The 20,424-nt window shown below is 41.3% G+C and overlaps 1 protein-coding gene across 3 annotated transcripts; it reads right to left on the bottom strand.

Annotated features, from left to right (window-relative positions):
- Positions 1-254: 254 nt before the first annotated feature.
- On the bottom strand, positions 255-15,540 carry LOC143282684 (uncharacterized). 3 transcript variants are annotated; one of them, XM_076588363.1, is made up of 6 exons: positions 15,456-15,513; positions 14,025-14,105; positions 11,433-12,875; positions 10,543-10,806; positions 9,648-9,913; positions 255-9,150 (listed from the first exon to the last, which is right to left on the bottom strand). In XM_076588363.1, exons 3-6 carry the CDS (start codon positions 12,852-12,854, stop codon positions 8,760-8,762), a joined length of 2,343 nt encoding a protein of 780 aa, XP_076444478.1. In that variant the 5' UTR covers positions 12,855-12,875; positions 14,025-14,105; positions 15,456-15,513; the 3' UTR covers positions 255-8,759. The 3 variants fall into 3 exon arrangements, with proteins under 3 accessions (XP_076444478.1, XP_076444476.1, XP_076444477.1); XM_076588361.1 differs by lacking the exon at positions 14,025-14,105 and having other exon boundaries at positions 15,456-15,540; XM_076588362.1 differs by lacking the exon at positions 14,025-14,105 and having other exon boundaries at positions 15,393-15,519.
- Between the last annotated feature and the right edge of the window lie 4,884 nt (positions 15,541-20,424).

Raw genomic sequence — 20,424 nt, 5'->3', positions numbered from 1 at the left:
CCCTGAATCCTCCCTTTCCCCTGTATCCCCCCCTTTCCCCTGAATCCTCCCTTTCCCCTGTATCCCCCCCTTTCCCCTGTATCCCCCCCTTTCCCCTGAATCCTCCCTTTCCCCTGTATCCCCCCCCTTTCCCCTGAATCCTCCCTTTCCCCTGTATCCCCCCCTTTCCCCTGTATCCCCCCCTTTCCCCTGTATCCCCCCTTTCCCCTGAATCATCCCCCCCTTTCCCCTGTATCCCCCCCTTTCCCCTGAATCATCCCTCCTCCCATATTCTCCCCAATCCCTTCATGTTGCGGAGTTTTACCAGGTGCCAGGTAAACTTTTTTTAATCCCCAATTTTGTTGAACACACATGCAGGCAAATGAAAATAAATCAAAGGGGTGAGGGAGAGGGGGGTGAAACGAAGTCTCTAACAACTGATTTGATGAGAGGATTCTTTTCTTTTCTTTTTTGTATGGCTGCATTCTGTTATGTTTACATTTAAAATTCCCCGTGAGTTTTATTATCCACTATCATAAGCAGAGAAAATTCATCAATTAGTTTTTTGTTGTTCGAATTAAGCTTTTCCCCACCACCATTTTATACAAGAAAACTTGTAAAATACACCATTGATTATATCACCAAAGCAACAGCAGTACAATCATGCAAGCTCTCCAGTCAATACTTTCTCAGTCTGGTACAATATGGCAATAAAGTGACAACAAAAAATTGCATAAAGAAACCAAAAACAAAAAAACATTGCACAAGATAACGATAAATTGGCACCAACATGAAACAAGTCTGTTAAATACCAAAATTCAAAATGTTGCATAAGGCACACACACACACACACACACACACACACACACACACCGCAAGGTGGAAAAAGGAGTAAAAAAGTAACCAACATACAACAATCGTATAAAGATTCAGTGTGGTTAACAAAGGCTTCAGTTTTTGTACGCTGTAAGTACTGTGATAAATCAGATAGAATTGCAATATATAACTGTTTCATTTTTTTCAAAGCATAGAAATGACACAAAATAACAATGACTGAAGACATATACAGCAAGTAAATGTTTCAAAGTTAAACATCTTCCACAGACGGCACACCTCAACCAGAGAAAAAAAGCTTTTAAAAAATAGAGAACAGAGTGCAATCCTCTGTTGATCTTTTTACAAGACAGATAAATCTTAACATGCATAGCATTACAACAATGCAAAACAAAACAAAAACAAAAAAAACAAGCCAATGAAACAGGTCCTGAAAATTTGTGAAATGCAAACAAACGTCAAATGCAAATGGGGGGTGATAAGTTAAAAGACAATAAACTTAGGCAATATGAAAGATTGCGAGTCAAAACACCAAACAATAAATAAAACAATATATCATTTGGTACAGCTTATGTACACAGTGCAAGCGACTGCACATGATCCGACACAAACACTGCAGTGGTCTTAATCAAAAACTTCAGCCCACTAGACTGATGTATGCACATCAAATGATGACTGTGTGTGTGTGTGTGTGTGTGTGTGTGTGTGTGTGTCACTGTGTGTTTCTATGCAGGATGTCACTGTGTGTTTCTATGCATATCCTGCATGCTTGCATATGCACAAGCAAGCATATTTGTGCAAGCAAATAATTATGTTTATCAAAGTCTTTCTGAGCATAAATAACTACCATATTCCAGTACCATAATTTTCAAGTGGTAAAGCGTGTTTTTTTTCTTTTTTAATCTCATCCTGCCTTCTACATGGTTTCAACTTACTGGTGGACAAAGTTGACAACAGAACAAATGGGAATTTTCTAACATAATCAAAGAATAGCACACATTGTTAAAAAAAATGGGGAAAAAATGCCAATGGAGGTGAAAAAACTGAAGCCACTAGGAAATACTTTAAAATCATGAGAGTCACAATACGGAAGTAAAAAAAAAAAAAAAAAAAAAAAAAAAATTCCCTCCTCTATGCACAGTGAGTCATTCACTGAGCCGGCAGCTAATCCCTTTGTGTTAGCTAGCCAGCAAACTTGTGACCAACTGTCGAAAACAGTGTGTATCCTGTGATCCTGGGTTCAAACTACAATGACCTACACATTACTGATCTTGCAGTCCAGTCGAGTACTATTGTTAAGTCACAAAAAAAATAAAATAAACAAAATAAAATAAATGAATAAAAAAAATCTGTCATGATCACTGAACATGGCAAAAGCAGGCCCCATGCCTCCATTTTCTGCAGCACCAAAAAGTTTTTTTTAACAATCTAAGTAATGCCATGACCTTCACGTTGAATGCCAAAGTGTCAGAAGAAGCTTGTTAACTTTAACTTTTCCTGTCAGACCCTGCAAGTTCAGATTTCTTGGGCCTCTTGCTGGATAATAACATATCTGTTTCTTGAGTGAGCTTGTACTGTTTCAAAAGTTTGACTTCAAACCTCCAAAAAAGACCATTTTGCTGATACTGATTTTTGTCTTTTAACTCTTTCACTGTCATGTTTCTGTGTGAAAAACACTCCCAAGTGCCATATATTTTAGTCTTGACACTTCCAGTCACACAATTCAAGCCTTGTTACAATGTGAAAAATGGTCCTCATGACCCCTAAATGTCCACTGAAGTTGCCTATGTCAATGAACTGTCTAGTCGACTAAAGTCATCTTTGATGTTAAGTTACACATCTGTTTTGAAACATCTGCACGTTTAGTTTGCTACTATTATGCTAGTTCAGAATTTATTTTCGAGTTTAAAGATTCATACAGTGAAACAAACATGAGAGCATCTCATTTTAGGATTTCTCATGAATATTTTTTCAGGGGGTGCACATTTATATTGGATACCCAGAGAGACTGAAAATTAGGGTACTTTGTTTTGTCCTTTACTTCTTATGTTCACGTCTCATCTCAGGTTTTCCAACTTATCTGAACGTCAGTGCCCCTCATCCATTGAGCATAATCACATTATATATGGGTGTATATGTTAGATTTGAGCATTATCAGGTTTTATGTGAGCACATCTTGTGTTCATTTTTTATTGAATGTATTGTCAGCCTCTTGCATTTACATTTAGTTCCAGTTACTAAATGTGCTAGAAAAAAACAAGTGAAACAAGATACAATATTCTGAAGTAATACAATTCCACCAAAAAAAATGACTAGGCACAAAGATAATACATCAAACACAAAAATATACACTTATATTTTTCTCTGCTGCCTGTTATATACAAACAGTCTTTAAGAAATGATCATCTTTCCTGGCATGTGTTCATGAAAAGCACTGTTTTATGATCATGCATGCATTTTCCAGCAGTCATCAAGGTATACTGATTTGAACTGTTCATTCACATAATATGGAAAGTCATTTCCTCTTAGGATTTGTGCAATTTTTTAAATTGTGCTGTCTTTTAATTTCATTTCAAAATTATGAATTCACTGAATGTACAGCTAACTGACCATGCCTAATTAGTTAACTATTTTACACATATGTAAGGAATGTTCTCTGACTTGATACCAAGATGAATTCTAACCAGTCTGTCACTTTCCTGATGGACACGAAAGCTGAGTGGTCAAAGCATTTGACTGTCAATTCTTGGGTCCTGAGTTCACATCCCAGCTGTGTCTGGTGGATTAACGATGGAGATTTTCCAATCTCTGTAGTCAACATGTGAGAAGACTACATCAAATACAAACGTCAAAGATCCTGTAATCCAAGTCAGTCTTTGATGTCTTGTGGAAACAAGAACACACCCGAAAACAGAGGATGGATGCCTAAATGGAGGGGGAAGAGAGAGGAAACACGGGACGAAAAACCACAATATACATAAAACCAACTCATTCGTACTAGTCAGCATGGCAATTGCAGCCCAAATAAAGGGGGAGAAAACATTTCCAGACTAAAAAGTCTCATAAACAAAAAGTAATGTTGGGTTGAAAAATATCTGGAAGGGGCAAGGATGAAAGTGGGTAGAAATATTCCATCAACTTGCAGTCAGCTGCGATGCTGGGATGTGAGAAACCAGCCAGCACTGGCAGACTGGCTGTGAGCACTGGGTGCCACTGGAGAGACCCATGCCCTTATTTCCTTTAGCTCTTTTGCCACCAAATTTCTGTGTTTAAAACACTCCCCAGTGCCAAAAAAAACAACAACAACTCAGTGGAACTTGTTTACTTCAAATTCAGTCAAGAGGGGAAGGTCAGTCAATTTCCTACTGAGCAGAAAGTTGGCTACAGCTGTCAAACTTTGTTACAATGTGAAAAACAGTCCCTTTAACATGACCCTCAATGTCAACTACAGTCGGCTATGGCTGTGAAATGTCCAGTTGACTAAAAAGTCCCGTTTGGTGGTGAATGAGTTCAGCCATTTGCACAGACCCAGGCTTTGAGCTGGAGGAAACCGGTGAACAGTCCTTCACTGCTGTGCCCAAATAACTCTTCACACTTATGGGTGGAGAAGAAGAAACATTTCTTTTTAAAAAATACAGATAAGAAAATCATATATGTCCAAATACCCCTACACATATCTCATATTTACAAAATATTTTCTGTCCAGGTAAAAGAGACAATAACTAAATACATGATAAAAGCTTACAGATATATAGAGATATATATGTATGCAGCAACAAACACTCTTATGGAACAAACACATTGTGTGCTTTGTACAATGGGTCCAGTCAACAAGCTGAATGCGAGATGTACAAAACGTCTTTCAATGAATAATGCAAGAGAGCCTTACTGGCACAGCACACTGCATCACTAAAACTTGTAAAATACAAATCTCACAGCATTCACCCAGTGAGTTTACCTCTTTGCGATAAACAAAACAATGACTGTTGAATCTGGCCTTGCTGGCAATGGGCTGCCACAGTGCTGAGCCTGCCACCCTCTTGCTCTTTGTTTTTCTCTCACACTGTAGATTTGTCTACTTCCTGGTGCATGTGTATAAAGGACTATCTGCCAGGGACAATGTTTTTGTAGCTAATAGTTCTTTAATTGTTTTTTGTTTGTTTGTTTGTTTGTTTTTTTGTGTGTGTTATTTTAAAGTACATTGTGTAAGGGACTGCAGTTCAAGTGGTTTTTTGGTGGTTTTTTTTTTTTTTTTTTTTCTTTTTGTTGTTGTTTTTTTTACATATTTTTATGTCACTTAGTCCTTTGTACATCTTATTGTAAAGTGCCTACATATTATCATTATTATTAATCTATACAACTAACACCCTGACCACTTCCTTGGTCTGAAGCTGGGTAGAACTAAACAGACATTTTTTTTTTCATAGTAATAACAGTATATACAAAATAGACAAATCAGATCTGATTTCTTTTTCAGTTTTCTTTCTTTTGAAGTTTTCCTTTCTGCTGTACCTTCAGTTTGAGACATTGCTGGCTTAAGGCAAGTACCTTTTTTTTTTTTTCCACACAATGTCAATGGAAAGAATACAAAATTTACAAGCAACTAAACTAACAACACAACATATCAGTGAGAAACTGACCAAAAAAAACATGTTGGTAAACAACTAATCAAACAGTAAACTGCTTCTTCTTGCTCGCATCTTTAACCGGGCCATCTCAAAATGCAAATTTTGCCAGTGTGGTATGCACAAAACTGGCGAACAACAGCTATCGTTAGGACTTCTGGTTACGCACAAATATGCATGCATGACACTTTGAAAATAGAAAGGAGTCATTGCAAGTTTACTGACCGGGCCCCTGCTTTGTTCTAACAATTACGCATATATTTTTATGTATATATAATATCTACCTGTTGAAAATTTGTTCAGAAAAAATATGTAATGTCTACCCTGTTCAGAAAATTGTTCAGATAATTTACTGATTCAAAACTCCCATCAGTAAAATATCTACTGGTTTACAAATCTGGACATTTCTTAAGCATCTACTGATTCAGAAAAATCACAGAAGTATCTTCTACACAGAACATTTCTGGTTTTCTTCTCAAAAATTCATATTACATAAATACTGGTTCAGAAAATGGACATGTATTCACACGTTCAGAAAATTATGTGGCCAATGAATTGTGACCATCCATATCATAACCCACTGCATCATTAGCTTTTTCTTTATTTTAAAAACACCACATAAGTTGATGAGTAACTTTTCTGACAGGACATGACAAACAAAACCAAACAGAGACTTAAAAACATTCTTCATCAGACCTAGCAAACAAAAATTCAGTCGGGGTACACCAGCCATAACACTTGGAGAGGAGATAAGGTTGTGGGGGAGTCGGGGGCTGGGGAGGCTGGGGGGTGGGGGTGGGGGGGTAATGGTGAGGAGGTGGTGGTGATGGCCAGGGCTCAGGAGGAGGTTGTAGAAACATGTAAAACTTGTTGGAAAAAAAAAGAGCATCATTTGATTCTGTTCACTTTGGTATTCCTGGCATATATATATATATATATATATATATATAATTATATATATTCATGTTCGAAAATGTACAGGCAACTGTGTTCAGAATTAACCAGTGTTCTGTGACAATAATGTTGCTTTGCTATTGCAATAAATTAAGGATTCAAACAAATATTTCTCCTATAAAAGAACTACCACCAAATATCAGTTCAGTATAAGAACTAACACCTCTTCGTCTCATTAAAAGAACTATCACCTACAACTGACACTATCACTGGATGTGACATCAATTCAATCAAAGTACTATCACCCTGTAACTGACACTATCATCTAATGTAACATAAATTCATTAAAAAATATATATAGAAAAAGATGCAACCCTGTAACCGACACAATCATTTGATGTGACAACAATTCATTAAAAAAAAAATATATATATATCACCCTGTAACTGACACCATGTGTAACTGTGATTTGATTTGATCTGAATGGACATCTTTCCTTGCTTGACAGCTTCTTAACTGATTCAGGAACAAAAGTATTAAAAATTTGACAGCTTCTTAATTGATTGAGGAACAAACTGTTACAAACTATCATCCAGAAACACCGATCTCACAGTAACTTTTTTTATTTTTTTTATATCATTTGATATCTATTCCACATTTGTATACATAAATGATTGTTGGAAAAACAACAACAGATTATCAGAACAGATTCATATCTATTATATATACACACATATAGATATATATAAATTGCTTCTTTTTTTTTTTGGTCACAAATGATTTCTCTTTGTTATACACGAAACTCCATATCAGCGACACAAAGCAGTGTCCCTGCAGAACAGGCAGCCAGACAACTGAACATCTGCTGCAGTCCTGCCCGCTCCACCAAGTGCTCTGAGAGAAAACCTGGCCCGACCCAATCCCAGCGGCCCAAAAGCTCTACGGAGGACTGGAGGACCTGCGACGTACTGCCGCCTTCATCGAGGAGACGGGGGAATCCATCTGACAGTGATAAATGATGAATGAGACAACATTTCTCTTTGTGACATTGGGTGCTCTCCCCAGGAATAGTGCACATTGTCACAAAGCAGTGCTACCCTCTTTTTTTTATCTCTCTCTACCCTCTTTTTTTCTCTCTCTCTGTGCAAGTGTACTGATTTTGTTTCACTCTCAAAGTGGATTTGAGACTGAATTTTACCACTGACAACTCATTCGTTGCCATGGGTAGATTTACATGCACTGAGTGCATGCCGCACATGGGACCTTGATTTATCATCTCATCCAAATGACTGTCACCCAGACCGTCATTCAAGGGTCTCGTGGAGTGGCGAGTGGAAAACCTGGTCCATATATAGGACTCAAACCTGGGGACACTTGCATCTTAGTCCAACGCATTTCCACCAGGCTAATGCTGCACTAGACTTACATATGTAATTATTATGGTCTTGTTCAGTTCACAGATGATATCAAAGATTTGCATGCAGACACAGGTAAATGTGTGTTCTGTATGTGTGTGCATGTGCATGTATGCATGTGCCCTCATGTGAGTAGTAAAAGGTGACCTCTTGAGTTCGTCAAAATGTTACATTCCATGTACCCAGATGAAAGGATAGTGTTCAGTGGGGTGAAGACAGGGTCAATTTTTTGTTGGGTTCCCAATCTCGTACATTTGAAGACTGTTAGTGTTTGTTTTTTTACTCCCAGTATTGTAAAATTAATTCTGTAAACCCATTCAGCTATTACCAATGTTTACTGTATGCAAGCCACACCATGCTAATCCATACACATACACAGAAGATTTTTGATTAATGTAAAATGTCAAAGCAGACAAGGATCGACTTCCAGAAGAGGGATATGAAGACAACCAAAACAGGGTGACAACACGGACTCACTTTGTCTACACACATAGTTACAAAAAGGAAACAGAGTAAGATCTATGCACCTTACATAATGGCTTTTTGAGATACATTTCCCAAATACCTTAAATGCTGTACTTGAGGTTCGCAAGATTTTACAAATGGGCACCTGAAACTCAATCCCAAATGGAACTATCTCATCATTTTTCACAATGGCAGCATTTGATATTCAGCAAAATAACAAAGGGCTTCACATTGTCCAGCCTCCCTCTATTCCATTACTGACATTTTAACTCTGGGTGGAGAGGTGGGGGAGGAGAGGGTGGCCACAAGTACCTGTGCCCTTGGTCTCCACAGAAAGCAAAAACAAGCAGGGGTGCTTCACATTTGGCCAGCCTCCCTCTATTCCATTACAGACTTGTTAACGCAAGAGGGGAGAAGAGGGGTTGAGAGGAGGCACAAATACATGTGCCTTAGGTCTTCACAGAAAACATACAACAAAGCTGGGGGAACCATGCCTGAAGACAGATGGACAGGCAAGCTGGCACTGGCGCTGTCGTTATCCCACATCTCACTCTGTGTCCATGTAGTGGAAGACCTGGATGTTGCTGCGGCACACCACCCACAGCCTAGGCCCTTGCCCAATCTGCACCAGCGTGGGGGAGTCCAGGTCCTTCACCCCATCCCGATTATTCTCCAGGATCACCTGAACCAGTGGCTCGAGCTCACCTTCACTATATTCAATGCGTATGATGGCATGGTTGTTGGGGTCGGCAATGATCAGCCTCCCAAAGCTGTCATGGCAAATTCCCCGGGGACAGAACCTGTTGTTGTAGGCCTGCTTGTCGTATGGGTTGATGATGCGAATCTTACGTCGCTCCAGTCGGCCACTGAAGATGGTCACGGACTTGTCCTTTTCGTCCGTCACACAGATATCATCATTGATGTTCACCGTCACATGCCTGTTTGACAGATCAAACCCAGTAATGCATCAAACAGGGGACTCACTTAAGCCCTTGAGTGCCCAAGCACAGAAATTTCCATCCCTTTCCAACGTGTAAAAAAGTGCCCCAGGACAGAAATTTCCATCCCCTTCCAGTATATAAAAAAGTGCCCCAGAAAGAAAATTTCTGTCCTCATCATTGTAGGAATTTTATAATTGTCAAATCATTAAAATAACATGAAAATATCATAGTTAGATAGTGTATTCATTTCCCTTTCAGAAAAAATATTTGTTTAATCATTTTTTCTTTTAGTAGTTTGCATGTTAGATTTTTTTCTTCTTTTTTTTTTTTAACTAATCCTCAGTGACCAAATAAAAATACCCACATGGCAAACAGTACACACACACACACAAAATATACACAGAAAACATAACGCACACACAAAATATACACTCAATGCACATAACACACACAAAACATACAGCCCCACAAACCACACACACAGAGAAACCCACCGAGGGAACTGCAAGCCATCAGGCCGGTCGCCTGTGGCACTGTTCAGCCGAGTCTGACACAAGGTGTCCCCTTGCAGGGTCATCATCACAATCTGGGCAGCTTCCCCCTGGTCACGGGCTGTGCAGACCACCAGATGGTTGTCCCTGGTTACCGCCACGCCACGGGGTGGGAGCTCTGTCTCTGCCAGAGTCCTCACCGCCTCCCCAAACCCCTTCGCCTGCAGCTCTGTCATGCTCACACCCAGGGCCTGGTCCCAGAACAGAACCTGCCAGAGAGAAGAAGGGTCTGGTGAGTCAAGTGTTAATTACAGTGAGTCATGCCTTGAGGCGAGATTCCATGGACCTAAAAGTCTAATGTTAAAATTCGCATGCAAACTTCACATTGATAGAAAACAAATTTTCATAAACCTTTTTGTCCTGGCATGAATTCACTGCGAAATGTACCTCACACACGAGGTAATGAAACTTTTGACTTTCAAGTGTTTGCCTGCATGTAAAACCTGCTGATCAAGTGTTTACCTGCTTGTAAAACCTGGTGAGTCAAGTATTTGTCTGCTTGTAAAAGTTGGTGAATCATGGCCCACATGAAATCATGCTGTTGTATATCATACTTTCATCAAAAGCATTACTTATACTCGTGATGTTATTGATGCATAAAAAAAAGTGAAAATATACAATGGGGTGTGTGTGTGTGTTTGTGTGTGCGCGCATGTGCACGTGCGCACACGCATGTTTGTTCATGCGCGTGTGTGTGTGTGTGTACCCATATGCTTCTGCCTGTATACATGCATGCATGTGTGCATATGCCCACACACACACATAACACTGGATTTGTTTGGTGTTTTTACCCTTACACTTTCAGTGCAAGCAGAACACGAGAGCAAAAACCACCAACCTGATTTCTGCCTTTCGCATCGCCATAGCCTCCAGCTGAGCTGTACAGAGTGGCCACAATCCCGTTCCCTGGCACAGCAGTGATGCAGCAGTTGTCTCCTCTTTCCGCCAGCGGAATGCTGCAGCGCTGGCGCTCTGGCGTCACCCGCAGCAAGTTGCTGTACTGCACAACAGCGACGGCGCTGCCTGCAGGTTTGCAGGACACCAGGGCTTCCGTGTCCGTCAGTGGCAGGATGCTGTAGAACAGGAGGAGTTCTGCCTCTGCCTGTGTTTGGACAAGAGTTGGACAGGAATTGAAGAATGTGCTAATTTTGCTGAGGTGGGCAGGGGTGAGGGGGTGGGGTTGTCTGGGGTTGTGTGGAGTGGAATGAGAGCATTTGTGTGTTGAGTGTGTCCGGGGGGGGGGGGGGGGGGGGGGTATAACTAATGTGTGTATGTGTGTGTGTAGAGTGAGTTGGGTGTGTGTGTGTATGTGTGTGTGTGTTTGGAGTGAGTTGGGTGTGTGTGTGTGTGTGTGTGTGTGTGTGTGTGTGTGTGTGTGTGTGTGTAAGTACATGTGCATGTGTGTGTGGGCCTCTGTGTGTGTGTGTGTGTGTGCTGTGAGTGTGTGTGTGTGTGTGCATGACAGGCTGCACATCTGTACATCTTTCATGAAGAGAGTTCTTTCATTGTGGCATTATCTGGATAATTTTCAGGAGCAGCGTGGACTGTCAGAACCTAACTGTTTACCATACCTCTCCGTGATCTAGTCCTTGCTCGTAAACTACCCTTTCCAAATAAATAATTACTCCAAATCTGTTCCATACTTCTCTTGACAGACGGTGCAATAAACATGCCCAACAAAACAAAATACACATATGAATTTTTTTTTAATAGTAACCACACCCTTACCTTTAATTTGAAAGCCAGGGTTAGGACTTTGCTCTCCACACCGACCTTCTGCAGAATACGCAGGTCAGGGTTCATGCACGATGGGGATGGCAGAACCAGATTTTTCTCCACGATTTTCTGGGGCAGGACAACTTCAGAACCATGTGACTTGCTTTTCATCTGTCTCCCCTCCCCTCCCAGCTCGTCCAAGATGAACTGGAGGCCTTTCCAGACCCGGACAATCTCCAAAGAAGAGGCCCCCTTTTGCAGTGCTCCATCTGCCAGCTGGATGGCTGTCTTCAGGAACTGCTGTTCTTGGCGCATTTCTTCGCTCTGGCGGTTCAGCTCCACTTGCTTGCGGCCCATCTGCTCAATCCGGTTGTAGGCGTCATTGAAGGCATTCTCCACCTGCATGTGCATAGCACCCTTTCGCTCAATCATTTGCTGCTCCACCTCCTGGATGTGTTTCCTGAAGTGGGCCTCTGCTTTGGCGCAGCTCTCTGTAGCGCCCTTAAAGATTTCTTCCTGGAAAATGAGGGTCTTCTTCACCGCACTGAGTTCAGGCTTCTTCATTTCCATAGCTCTTCCAATGTTGATGGTCTTATGAGTTTTGTGCTCAATACTACTGCAATTCCTGCAGATAGGTTTTTCGCAGTTTGTGTCAGTACAGTAGGCAATCAGCTCTCTTCCATTGGCATGTTCTGGTATCTCGCATTCATTCTTCTTGCGGAAGCTGTCATCGAGCAGATCATTCAGCCATACTTCATGGTCGCAGTTATCTGTGTTCCTGCAGATGGGGCATTTGAAGGAGGAAGCAGAATCCCCTTCGTCCACTGAACTTGCCGCCAGCGAATCCGAACTTCTTGTAATTCCAACTGTCATTGTCGCCGGAGTCCTGAACAGTTTCAAAAGATGGTGGTTCCTTTTGTCCTCCATGCCACTGTGATCCGAGTGGCAAGTGTCGCAAAGATTCTGGCCACACTCCAGGCAAAAGTAGGCAGCCGGGACAGGGGGATCATGGTCAGGACGGCTACAGCACACCTCACCTGATTCCACATAGACACTGACCTGGCCCTGAAATGCATGCAGGTAAGTATCAGCACCCATGGCCCTAGAGATGTCTTCCATTGGACAGCTGATGCCACAACGTGGTAGGGGACAAATCACATTTCCACCCTCAGCTTCATCCATGAAAGGCGCCAGGCAGTCCTTGCATAAAATGTGGTAGCAGGATTTCAGCTGCTTGGGCTGTTTCAGGTCCTGCAGGCAGATAGGGCACATGAGTCGGAACTCACGTCCAAAAGTGCTGATTGCCCTCAGGTCAGGGGACAGGGGCGGTTCCCTATCAGACTCAACTCTTTCCTCATGACTTACTTGCTGAACGATTTTATGCATATACAGTGACTGGCCGGGGTCAGTCGCGTTGCGTTCTGTCGGTTCCATGATTAATAGTCAATGATCAGTCTGAAAAAAAAGAAAGAAATTATAGTCAATGATCAATCTGAAAAATAAATATAGTCGATGATCAATCTGAAGAAAATATATAGTCAATAATCAATCTGAAAAAGAAAAAAAAAAAAAAAGATTGTCAAAACTAGGATACCTACCATCCATTTCAGTTACCTTACATATGTACAGCTGCTTATTGTATGCATGCATGCCTGTGTGTGTGCATGCCAATGTACAAGCACATGTGGGTATGCAAAATGTGTTGGTGCATTACAGGTTTGTTACAGTTCACAGACAGTTACACTTTTACTAACAAAGTAATTAACTACTGTGCTAATTATAATGTAGGTCATTATAAATGAAACATCAATTTTCATCATCTCTCTTGCTAAAACATTTCCAAAATAACAGTTTTGCATTTACTTATTGTCAAGCACTTCATTCAATTCCAGATCAGAGATAAACTCATTCAATTTATTTTTTTAATCTGAACCATATGTACAATATCAACAGTGCTTATATTTTTAATATTTGCATCTATATATATAACTGACAATTTAAAAGTAAAATACACATCTGTTCATAAAAAAATATGAGATAATATATGCAATGAACATGAGGAAATAGCCCAGATGAGTGTGTGTGTGTGTGTTTGTGCGTGTGGCATACGTGCGTGTGTGCATGTGTGTGCACTTTTTTTTCTTTTTAATAAAAAGGCACAATATTATAGACCTATCTATCAAACAAAACAGTAATACACTCACAAATACACCATCTCTCTTCGAAGATCCAACACAACACAACACAACACTTTCCCTGTGTCAGTGCTTGTTTATCTGACAATGCTTGAATTTTAACAGTTGAACTGAGCTGACCACTCATGTTTAGCATACAACCCCCTTCCATCCTTTTCCGATCCATAAGCATAAGGTGCAAAGGTAAAATAGTTTCAAGGTAATCTGTTAGTTGCCTTTTTGTTTTTACAATATATCTAACTGTCTTGTTTCCCTCTTATTTTCTTTCTAATCCTTAGTTACTTGTGCTTGCTTTCCTCCACTGCTAAGTTGTACAAATAAAATTTGGTCAACCAGTGGCTGCATATCTTTGAAGATCCATGTAAAGACTACTATATTCAACACTTTCCCAATGTCAGTGCTTGTTTACCTGAAAATGCTTGGGTTATAACAGCAGAGTTGGGCTGACCACTCATGCTCAGCATACTTCTATGTCCTCCCTATGGGTATCCTTTTCAGATGCCCAAACATAAAGTGCAAAGATAATTATTTTCAAGGTAATTTGTCACCTTTTTGTTTTCAATATAATTTATTGTCTTGTATTCCTCCTATTCTTTATTTCATCCTTTGTGGGTTGCTTCAGAAAGTTATTGGAGAATGACTTGCCCCACTATGACTGAAAACACCACAAATCTATGAATGGTGTCTCTAGATCACTTTCCATAAGGGGATGACAAATCAGTGCTGATGCTGGGATGTGTTGGGAAGCCACAGGGGATGAAACTGCAGCCATAACAGGCATACAGCTGGCCTTCTCCCTTTGAGAGAATTCAAATGCCCCCCAAATGCAGTCTTTAAGTTTGAAAGGATTTCTATAACCATTTTTACTTTTCCCTTTATATAATCTTTGCAAAGTTATTTTTGGATAACAAAAGAGTAGGTTAGTGGTTACCTGCACTTGTTTTCCGCCATTATTAAATTGTACAAATATGTGTCTACAGTTTAGATGTATGATTGAAATGTGAACAAGTTCCTTTTGAATCATATGCTAAATCATGTAAACAGATCACAAACCACTATTTGATGCACCTAAATTCCAATTCTTACAATATAAAATTAAGATAATCAAAATGGTATGCATGGATCTACTGTTTTGATAAAAGACTGTTTGTTTTAGTGTGTGTGTGTGTATTTCTTTTTACTGTAGCTGTTTGTATACCATAATGCTATATCAGTTTCAGTTTCTCAAGGAAGCTTCACTGTGTTCTGGCAAATCCATGTATACATGCTATACCACATCTGCTAGGCAGATGCCTGACCAGCAGCATAACACAATGTGCTTGTCTGGCTTTGAGTGCATGCATATGTTTGTGTACCTATCAGAATAGATTTCTTCAACAAAAATTGTCAGAGAACGACACCCTCTATGTCATGGGTTTTTTTTATCAGTGCGCAAAGTGCGTGCTGCACATTTCATATCGTTGTCATAATAATGCATGGCTCAAAGTGACTGTGTGATGCAAGTTACTGCATTCGGAAAATGAAATTACGAACGTTACACAAAACAGAAACTGATAGGGTTAGCTAACAACAATAATGTCATATTTTAGCGTCCTAAATTATAGCACGCTTACAACCACATCTGGATGAAGATCTCGATAAAGATGATAATCGTAAAAAGAAGTCAAAATCATCCATCACGCATTGATAATAATTTAACAACAGACACGACAAACCAGGAACTAAAGAAAGTGAAAAGAAAAAAAAAGGAGGCCAAAACAAAATATTACAAACCGACCTTTCAAGTGACCGAAGTTTCCAAGATATGACATTACTTCTTTTTTTTTTGCAGTGAACTTACCAATGATTCGTGGTAAAAAATATTTTAACTCGAGATCCCAATTCGACGACCTCGTCAAAGGCAAGTTTACATCAGCATCTGATCGTCTGCAACCGAAAGGAAATTAACCCAAAAGAGAATTTCCGAGTTTTGGAAACAAGGGACTCTACTCTGGCACCTTCATCAGAAACGAAAGTAGCAAAGGCAGACTGGTTTTGACATCACAGCACATTCGTCTTTATTCCATTGTATACTGCTACATGATAGAATAGATAAATTGATTTTTTTAAAATAATTTGAAAAAAAAATTGAATTCAGACTGTAGTGTTATTGTTAGCCTATGTTCGTGATATCCCTGGGTAATTTCATAGATTTTTTTTTTCTTCGGGCTTAATTTCTTTTTCTTGAGCTTGACGACCAACATTGGAATGTTGAAGAAAATTGTAGTTTTGTGGGAGGCTGCTGTTGGGCCCAATTTAACTGGGCTGCTGAGGGATGTGTTATTAGTTGATAGGGAAGATGGGGCGCACCCCACCGTCTGGTGTGTTCCCCATCTCCTCAAGGCCAATCCGGCTACCGTAGCGGTCCCAGGAATACTCCCGACCGGCACAGCCCTAGCAATCATCTCCGACTACTTAATTACCAGTGGGGGTGGGGGGCAGAATCAGGATGGGGTCAACAAAACATGTGTTGGAGGGTGGGGTGGGTGGGGTGTTAAATCTACTCTAATGTGTCACACTGAGACAGGAGGTCAGTCTGGACTTGAAGCAGTCCAGCGACTCGGCTGTGACAACCTCCTGGGGTAGTGTGTTCCATTGCGGGATGGTGCGGGGGAAGAGAGACATCTGTGTACTGCGTCCTGCAGACAGGGATGTCGTAGTTGCAGGTGTTGTGTTTTTTTGTTGTTGTTGTTTGTTTTTTCTTGAACTCAGTCTTTAAGAGCTTAGTCTGCTCAGTGTCTGATGGTCTTGGTAGGCAAACTGAGTTGGTGGAGTTGATGGAGGTGAACTTTTTTTCCGTCTGATTTGTGGGGGGTACCAGTTGAGGGAGCTAAGGATGGAGTTGACACATGACGTCCGTCTGTCGATGTCGGTTAGTGATCCATCTTGCTGCTCGGCTGTGGACTTTTTCGATGGCCTGGATCTCACTGGCTATATCATAGGGCTCCCACACAGATGCAGCGTACTCATTCAAGAACAGGTCGAACACAAAAACAACAACAACAACAACAAAAAAATGGTGTGTGTGTGTGTGTGTGTGTGTGTGTGTGTGTGTGTGTGTGTGTGTGTGGTTGCACGACTGAGGCGCATGGGGCGTTTGAGTGAACATTTATTTTTTTTCTTATACGGACGTTCAGGTGAGAGCTCAGGTAGATGCGTGCTCTCTGGCACAACTTGTTTGTCATCGAACCTGTGCGGACGTTCGGCTTGCAGCCACAGAGAACTTTGGCTCTGAGACCCTCGTGCTCAGATGAGAATGGAAAAAAGTACTTTGAATATTTCTGGTGTTATCTTGATACATTATTATAGCGTCGATTGGTTAATTTGAATAAGTGAATATGTATGTACATTTGACGATCGTTTTGCTTTTGGTTTTTTTTTTTAATTTTTAAACGCAATGTTATTATATCATCATACTGTTTCTAAACTTGGCAGGAAGATTCCTTTTTGTCAAAGTGTTCATAATGTCATTGCTACTGTGACAGGCAGAAAAGAATTCTGTTTTGCTTGCACTTGATTTTACCTAATTATTGTATCACTTATTAGAACTGATGATTTCCACGGAGACTTTCTTCAGTCTTAACGCTTAACGTGGCGAAAGCCTTGAGATGGCCTCATTGGTCGGCAAGACTCTACCCACCATAATTTGATTCTATTTGATTCTTCGTAACGCTGGAATAATGGAATATAAATTTGTAATATGTAATTTCTAACGCTTGTTTGGAAAACATATGTGACTTGATTCGAATGACAAAAAGAGGCTAAAAGATAACTGCTAGTACGAAGACCATAGCCAAGGAATTATGACTATAATTGGTATTCAATGGTGAGGATGATGCGTGACTGGACCTAGGGAAGTTAATGAAATTGTACAGGCAGCACGCATCCACTCACACATGTCACTGTATTTTTATTTTGATTCAAAGAACCTGTGGGTTGGCGCTGGGCCCAGACCCAGCCGCAACAGCAACAGCAGTAACCGCTGATGGCGCCATCGTCGACGGCAGCCAAGCTGTGGAGAAGGCGCTGAGGAGCAGCCTGTGTCCTGGACCGAGGACTGGGGTGAAACGTACTTGAAGGACTGAGTATTCCCGTTATGTGTTGTGCAATGTGTTGTGTGTTGTTGTCCTTCAACCATAGTTAGTATGAGTACGTGAGTGAATGTGTGAATTTTTCAAATATAGTGGGTTTTTTTGTGTGTGTTTGTTTGTTTGTTTGTTTTTTATATAAATAATTGCAAAGATATCTGTCTCCTGTGTGATTATTATGCACGTGAACATGAATGACTGAGAGGACTGAGAAGTGAAATTTTCTGTCTATATCTAAACAGATATGAATGGATGTCTTTATACTTTTATTTGCCTTATAGTGTCTCTCTTGTTGATCTGGCTATCCAGCTATCTTTCTCATGCGATGTGTATGTATTTTTTTCCCCTACTTTTTTCAGTCTTCTTGTATTTCCTAGATTAGTTTATACGTTTTCTTTACGAGGGTAGGATGAAAACAGGCCGATAAGTGCCTATTCCTTTTACCTCAATAAAAAAAGTTTCGATTTCTCTCTCTACGTTTAAACTGATTTTTTTTTTACATATATATATATATATTTCTGTGTGTGCGTGTGTGTGTGTGTGTGTGTGTGTGTGTGTGTGTGTGTGTGTGTGTGTGTGTGTGTGTGTGTGTGTGTGTGTGTGTGTGTGTGTGACAGTTTTGTGTTGGATATTTGTGCAGCTGGACAGTCCTGATATGGCCCAAATCGGTTGGCCAGATAAAAAGCAACAACAACAATATAGATGTACATTATTCTTATTCTTATTCTTCTTCTTATTATTATTGCTGTTGTTGTTGTTGTTGTTCAGTGTTGTTGTTGTTGTTAATGATGATGATGTGCGTGCGTCAGTGCCGTTGAGTGTATGCGTGCATGCCGCGTGATAGAGAGAGAAGGGGCGGGGGGGGGGGGGGGGGGGAGCACGGGGGGGAGGGGGGTGGGGGGAAAGGTTTCCTCCTCCGCCCGGTCCGTCGTTGGAAAATTCTTTACATGCGGCAGGTACTACTGGGTTACATGGTACCAGTAGCAAGGGCTATGCCCCTGACCTGACCAAGCCAGCGGCAATAACTGATGCAATTCCTGCGGCGCTGACTAGAGTGACCGGTTATGGTTCTTCAGTTATCAACAAACCAGCCCAGTTGTCTCAGTCAGTAACGGCCCACATGATGATTTTAGTTCAGTTCACTGCCGTCAGTGGTTTCAAGGTCAGTTAGGTGTCAAAACGGCAGTGCGGACTGAATACTCTGACGCTGCTGACATGCTAAACAAAACAAAAATAAATAAATAAATGAAAACACAGATGACTGATTTCGGCATAAACCCAACGCATTCATCAGTCGCGCCTGCAGTCAGTGTCTGCCCTCAGTTTTTCAGTGTCAGTAAAACATTAAATGAAATGTGACTCGGGGGAAAAAAAGTGTCGAGGGGCAATTAGATATGGGGCCTTGTGACTACATGAAAAATACGTTGACAAAGAGCCGTAAAACTGATCGATAGACGATGAGAACAAAAAACTTTGAAAAGGGCCACGCCTGCTCAACGGACACCGACGCGCGCACACCCAAACATGCGCGTGCAATGACACTAACTTCGGCTCAGTCTTTTGAATGCCAACTGAAGCCGGCTCGCTGTCAAAATATTGTCAGTGAGTTCGAATGGTAGATACCGGCCCCCAAACCCTCCCTCCCCCCCCCCCACCCCCCACCCCCCGCCCAACCCCCACAAAAAGTGTGTCCGAGTGAGTGTCTGTATGTGTGTCAGTGTCAAAATCGCATTGCCCGGCAACTCCGTGGCCATCATGACTGACGTGAATCATTCTGATCCGGTGTGATAGGCCGAACTCTACCCCTGGTTAGTTTATACCCCGGGCATAAAGTAGCCTACGCTAGTTCAACCCACTGGATTTATTTGTTGCTTGCATTTAAGTTTTTGGTGTATAATACCAGTGTCGTTACTTTATATCCTCTATGATACACACACATACACACAAACTGTCACACACACACTGACACACACCGTGTGACACACACTCGGGCACACACTGTCACACACACACACACACACACACACACACACACACACACACACACACACACACACACTGCGCCTGGCACGCACACACCGTGATACACACACTACGTACACACGGCACGGCCGCGCGAGGACGGTACACACACACACACACACACACACACACACACACACACACACCGTGGCACACACACACACACGCACACACACACACACACACACACGCACGCACGCACGCACACACACACACACACACACACACACACACCGTAGCACACACACACACACACACACACACACACACACACACGCACGCACGCACGCACGCACACACACACACACACACACACACACACACACACACACACCGTAGCACACACACACACACACACACACACACACACAGACACACACACACAGACACACACAGACACACACACACACACACACACACACACACACACACACACACACACACACACACACACACACACACACGGATCAAGAATATTTCATCCTTTGACGCCTGATGGGGTATCATAGAGGATAGAAAGTAACGACACTGGTATTATACACCAACAACTTAAATGCAAACAACAAATAAAACAATGAATTAGTGAAGAAAACAGAAAAAAAACAGCGGTCATATCATCTTGCAATCCAGTCTTTCCCTTTTCGATAATTTCCTCACTGT

This window comes from Babylonia areolata, chromosome 6 (assembly GCF_041734735.1).
Source record: "Babylonia areolata isolate BAREFJ2019XMU chromosome 6, ASM4173473v1, whole genome shotgun sequence".
In the NCBI taxonomy this organism is placed as follows: Eukaryota; Metazoa; Mollusca; class Gastropoda; order Neogastropoda; family Buccinidae; genus Babylonia; species Babylonia areolata.
This window is presented reverse-complemented; position numbering and strand designations above follow the sequence as displayed.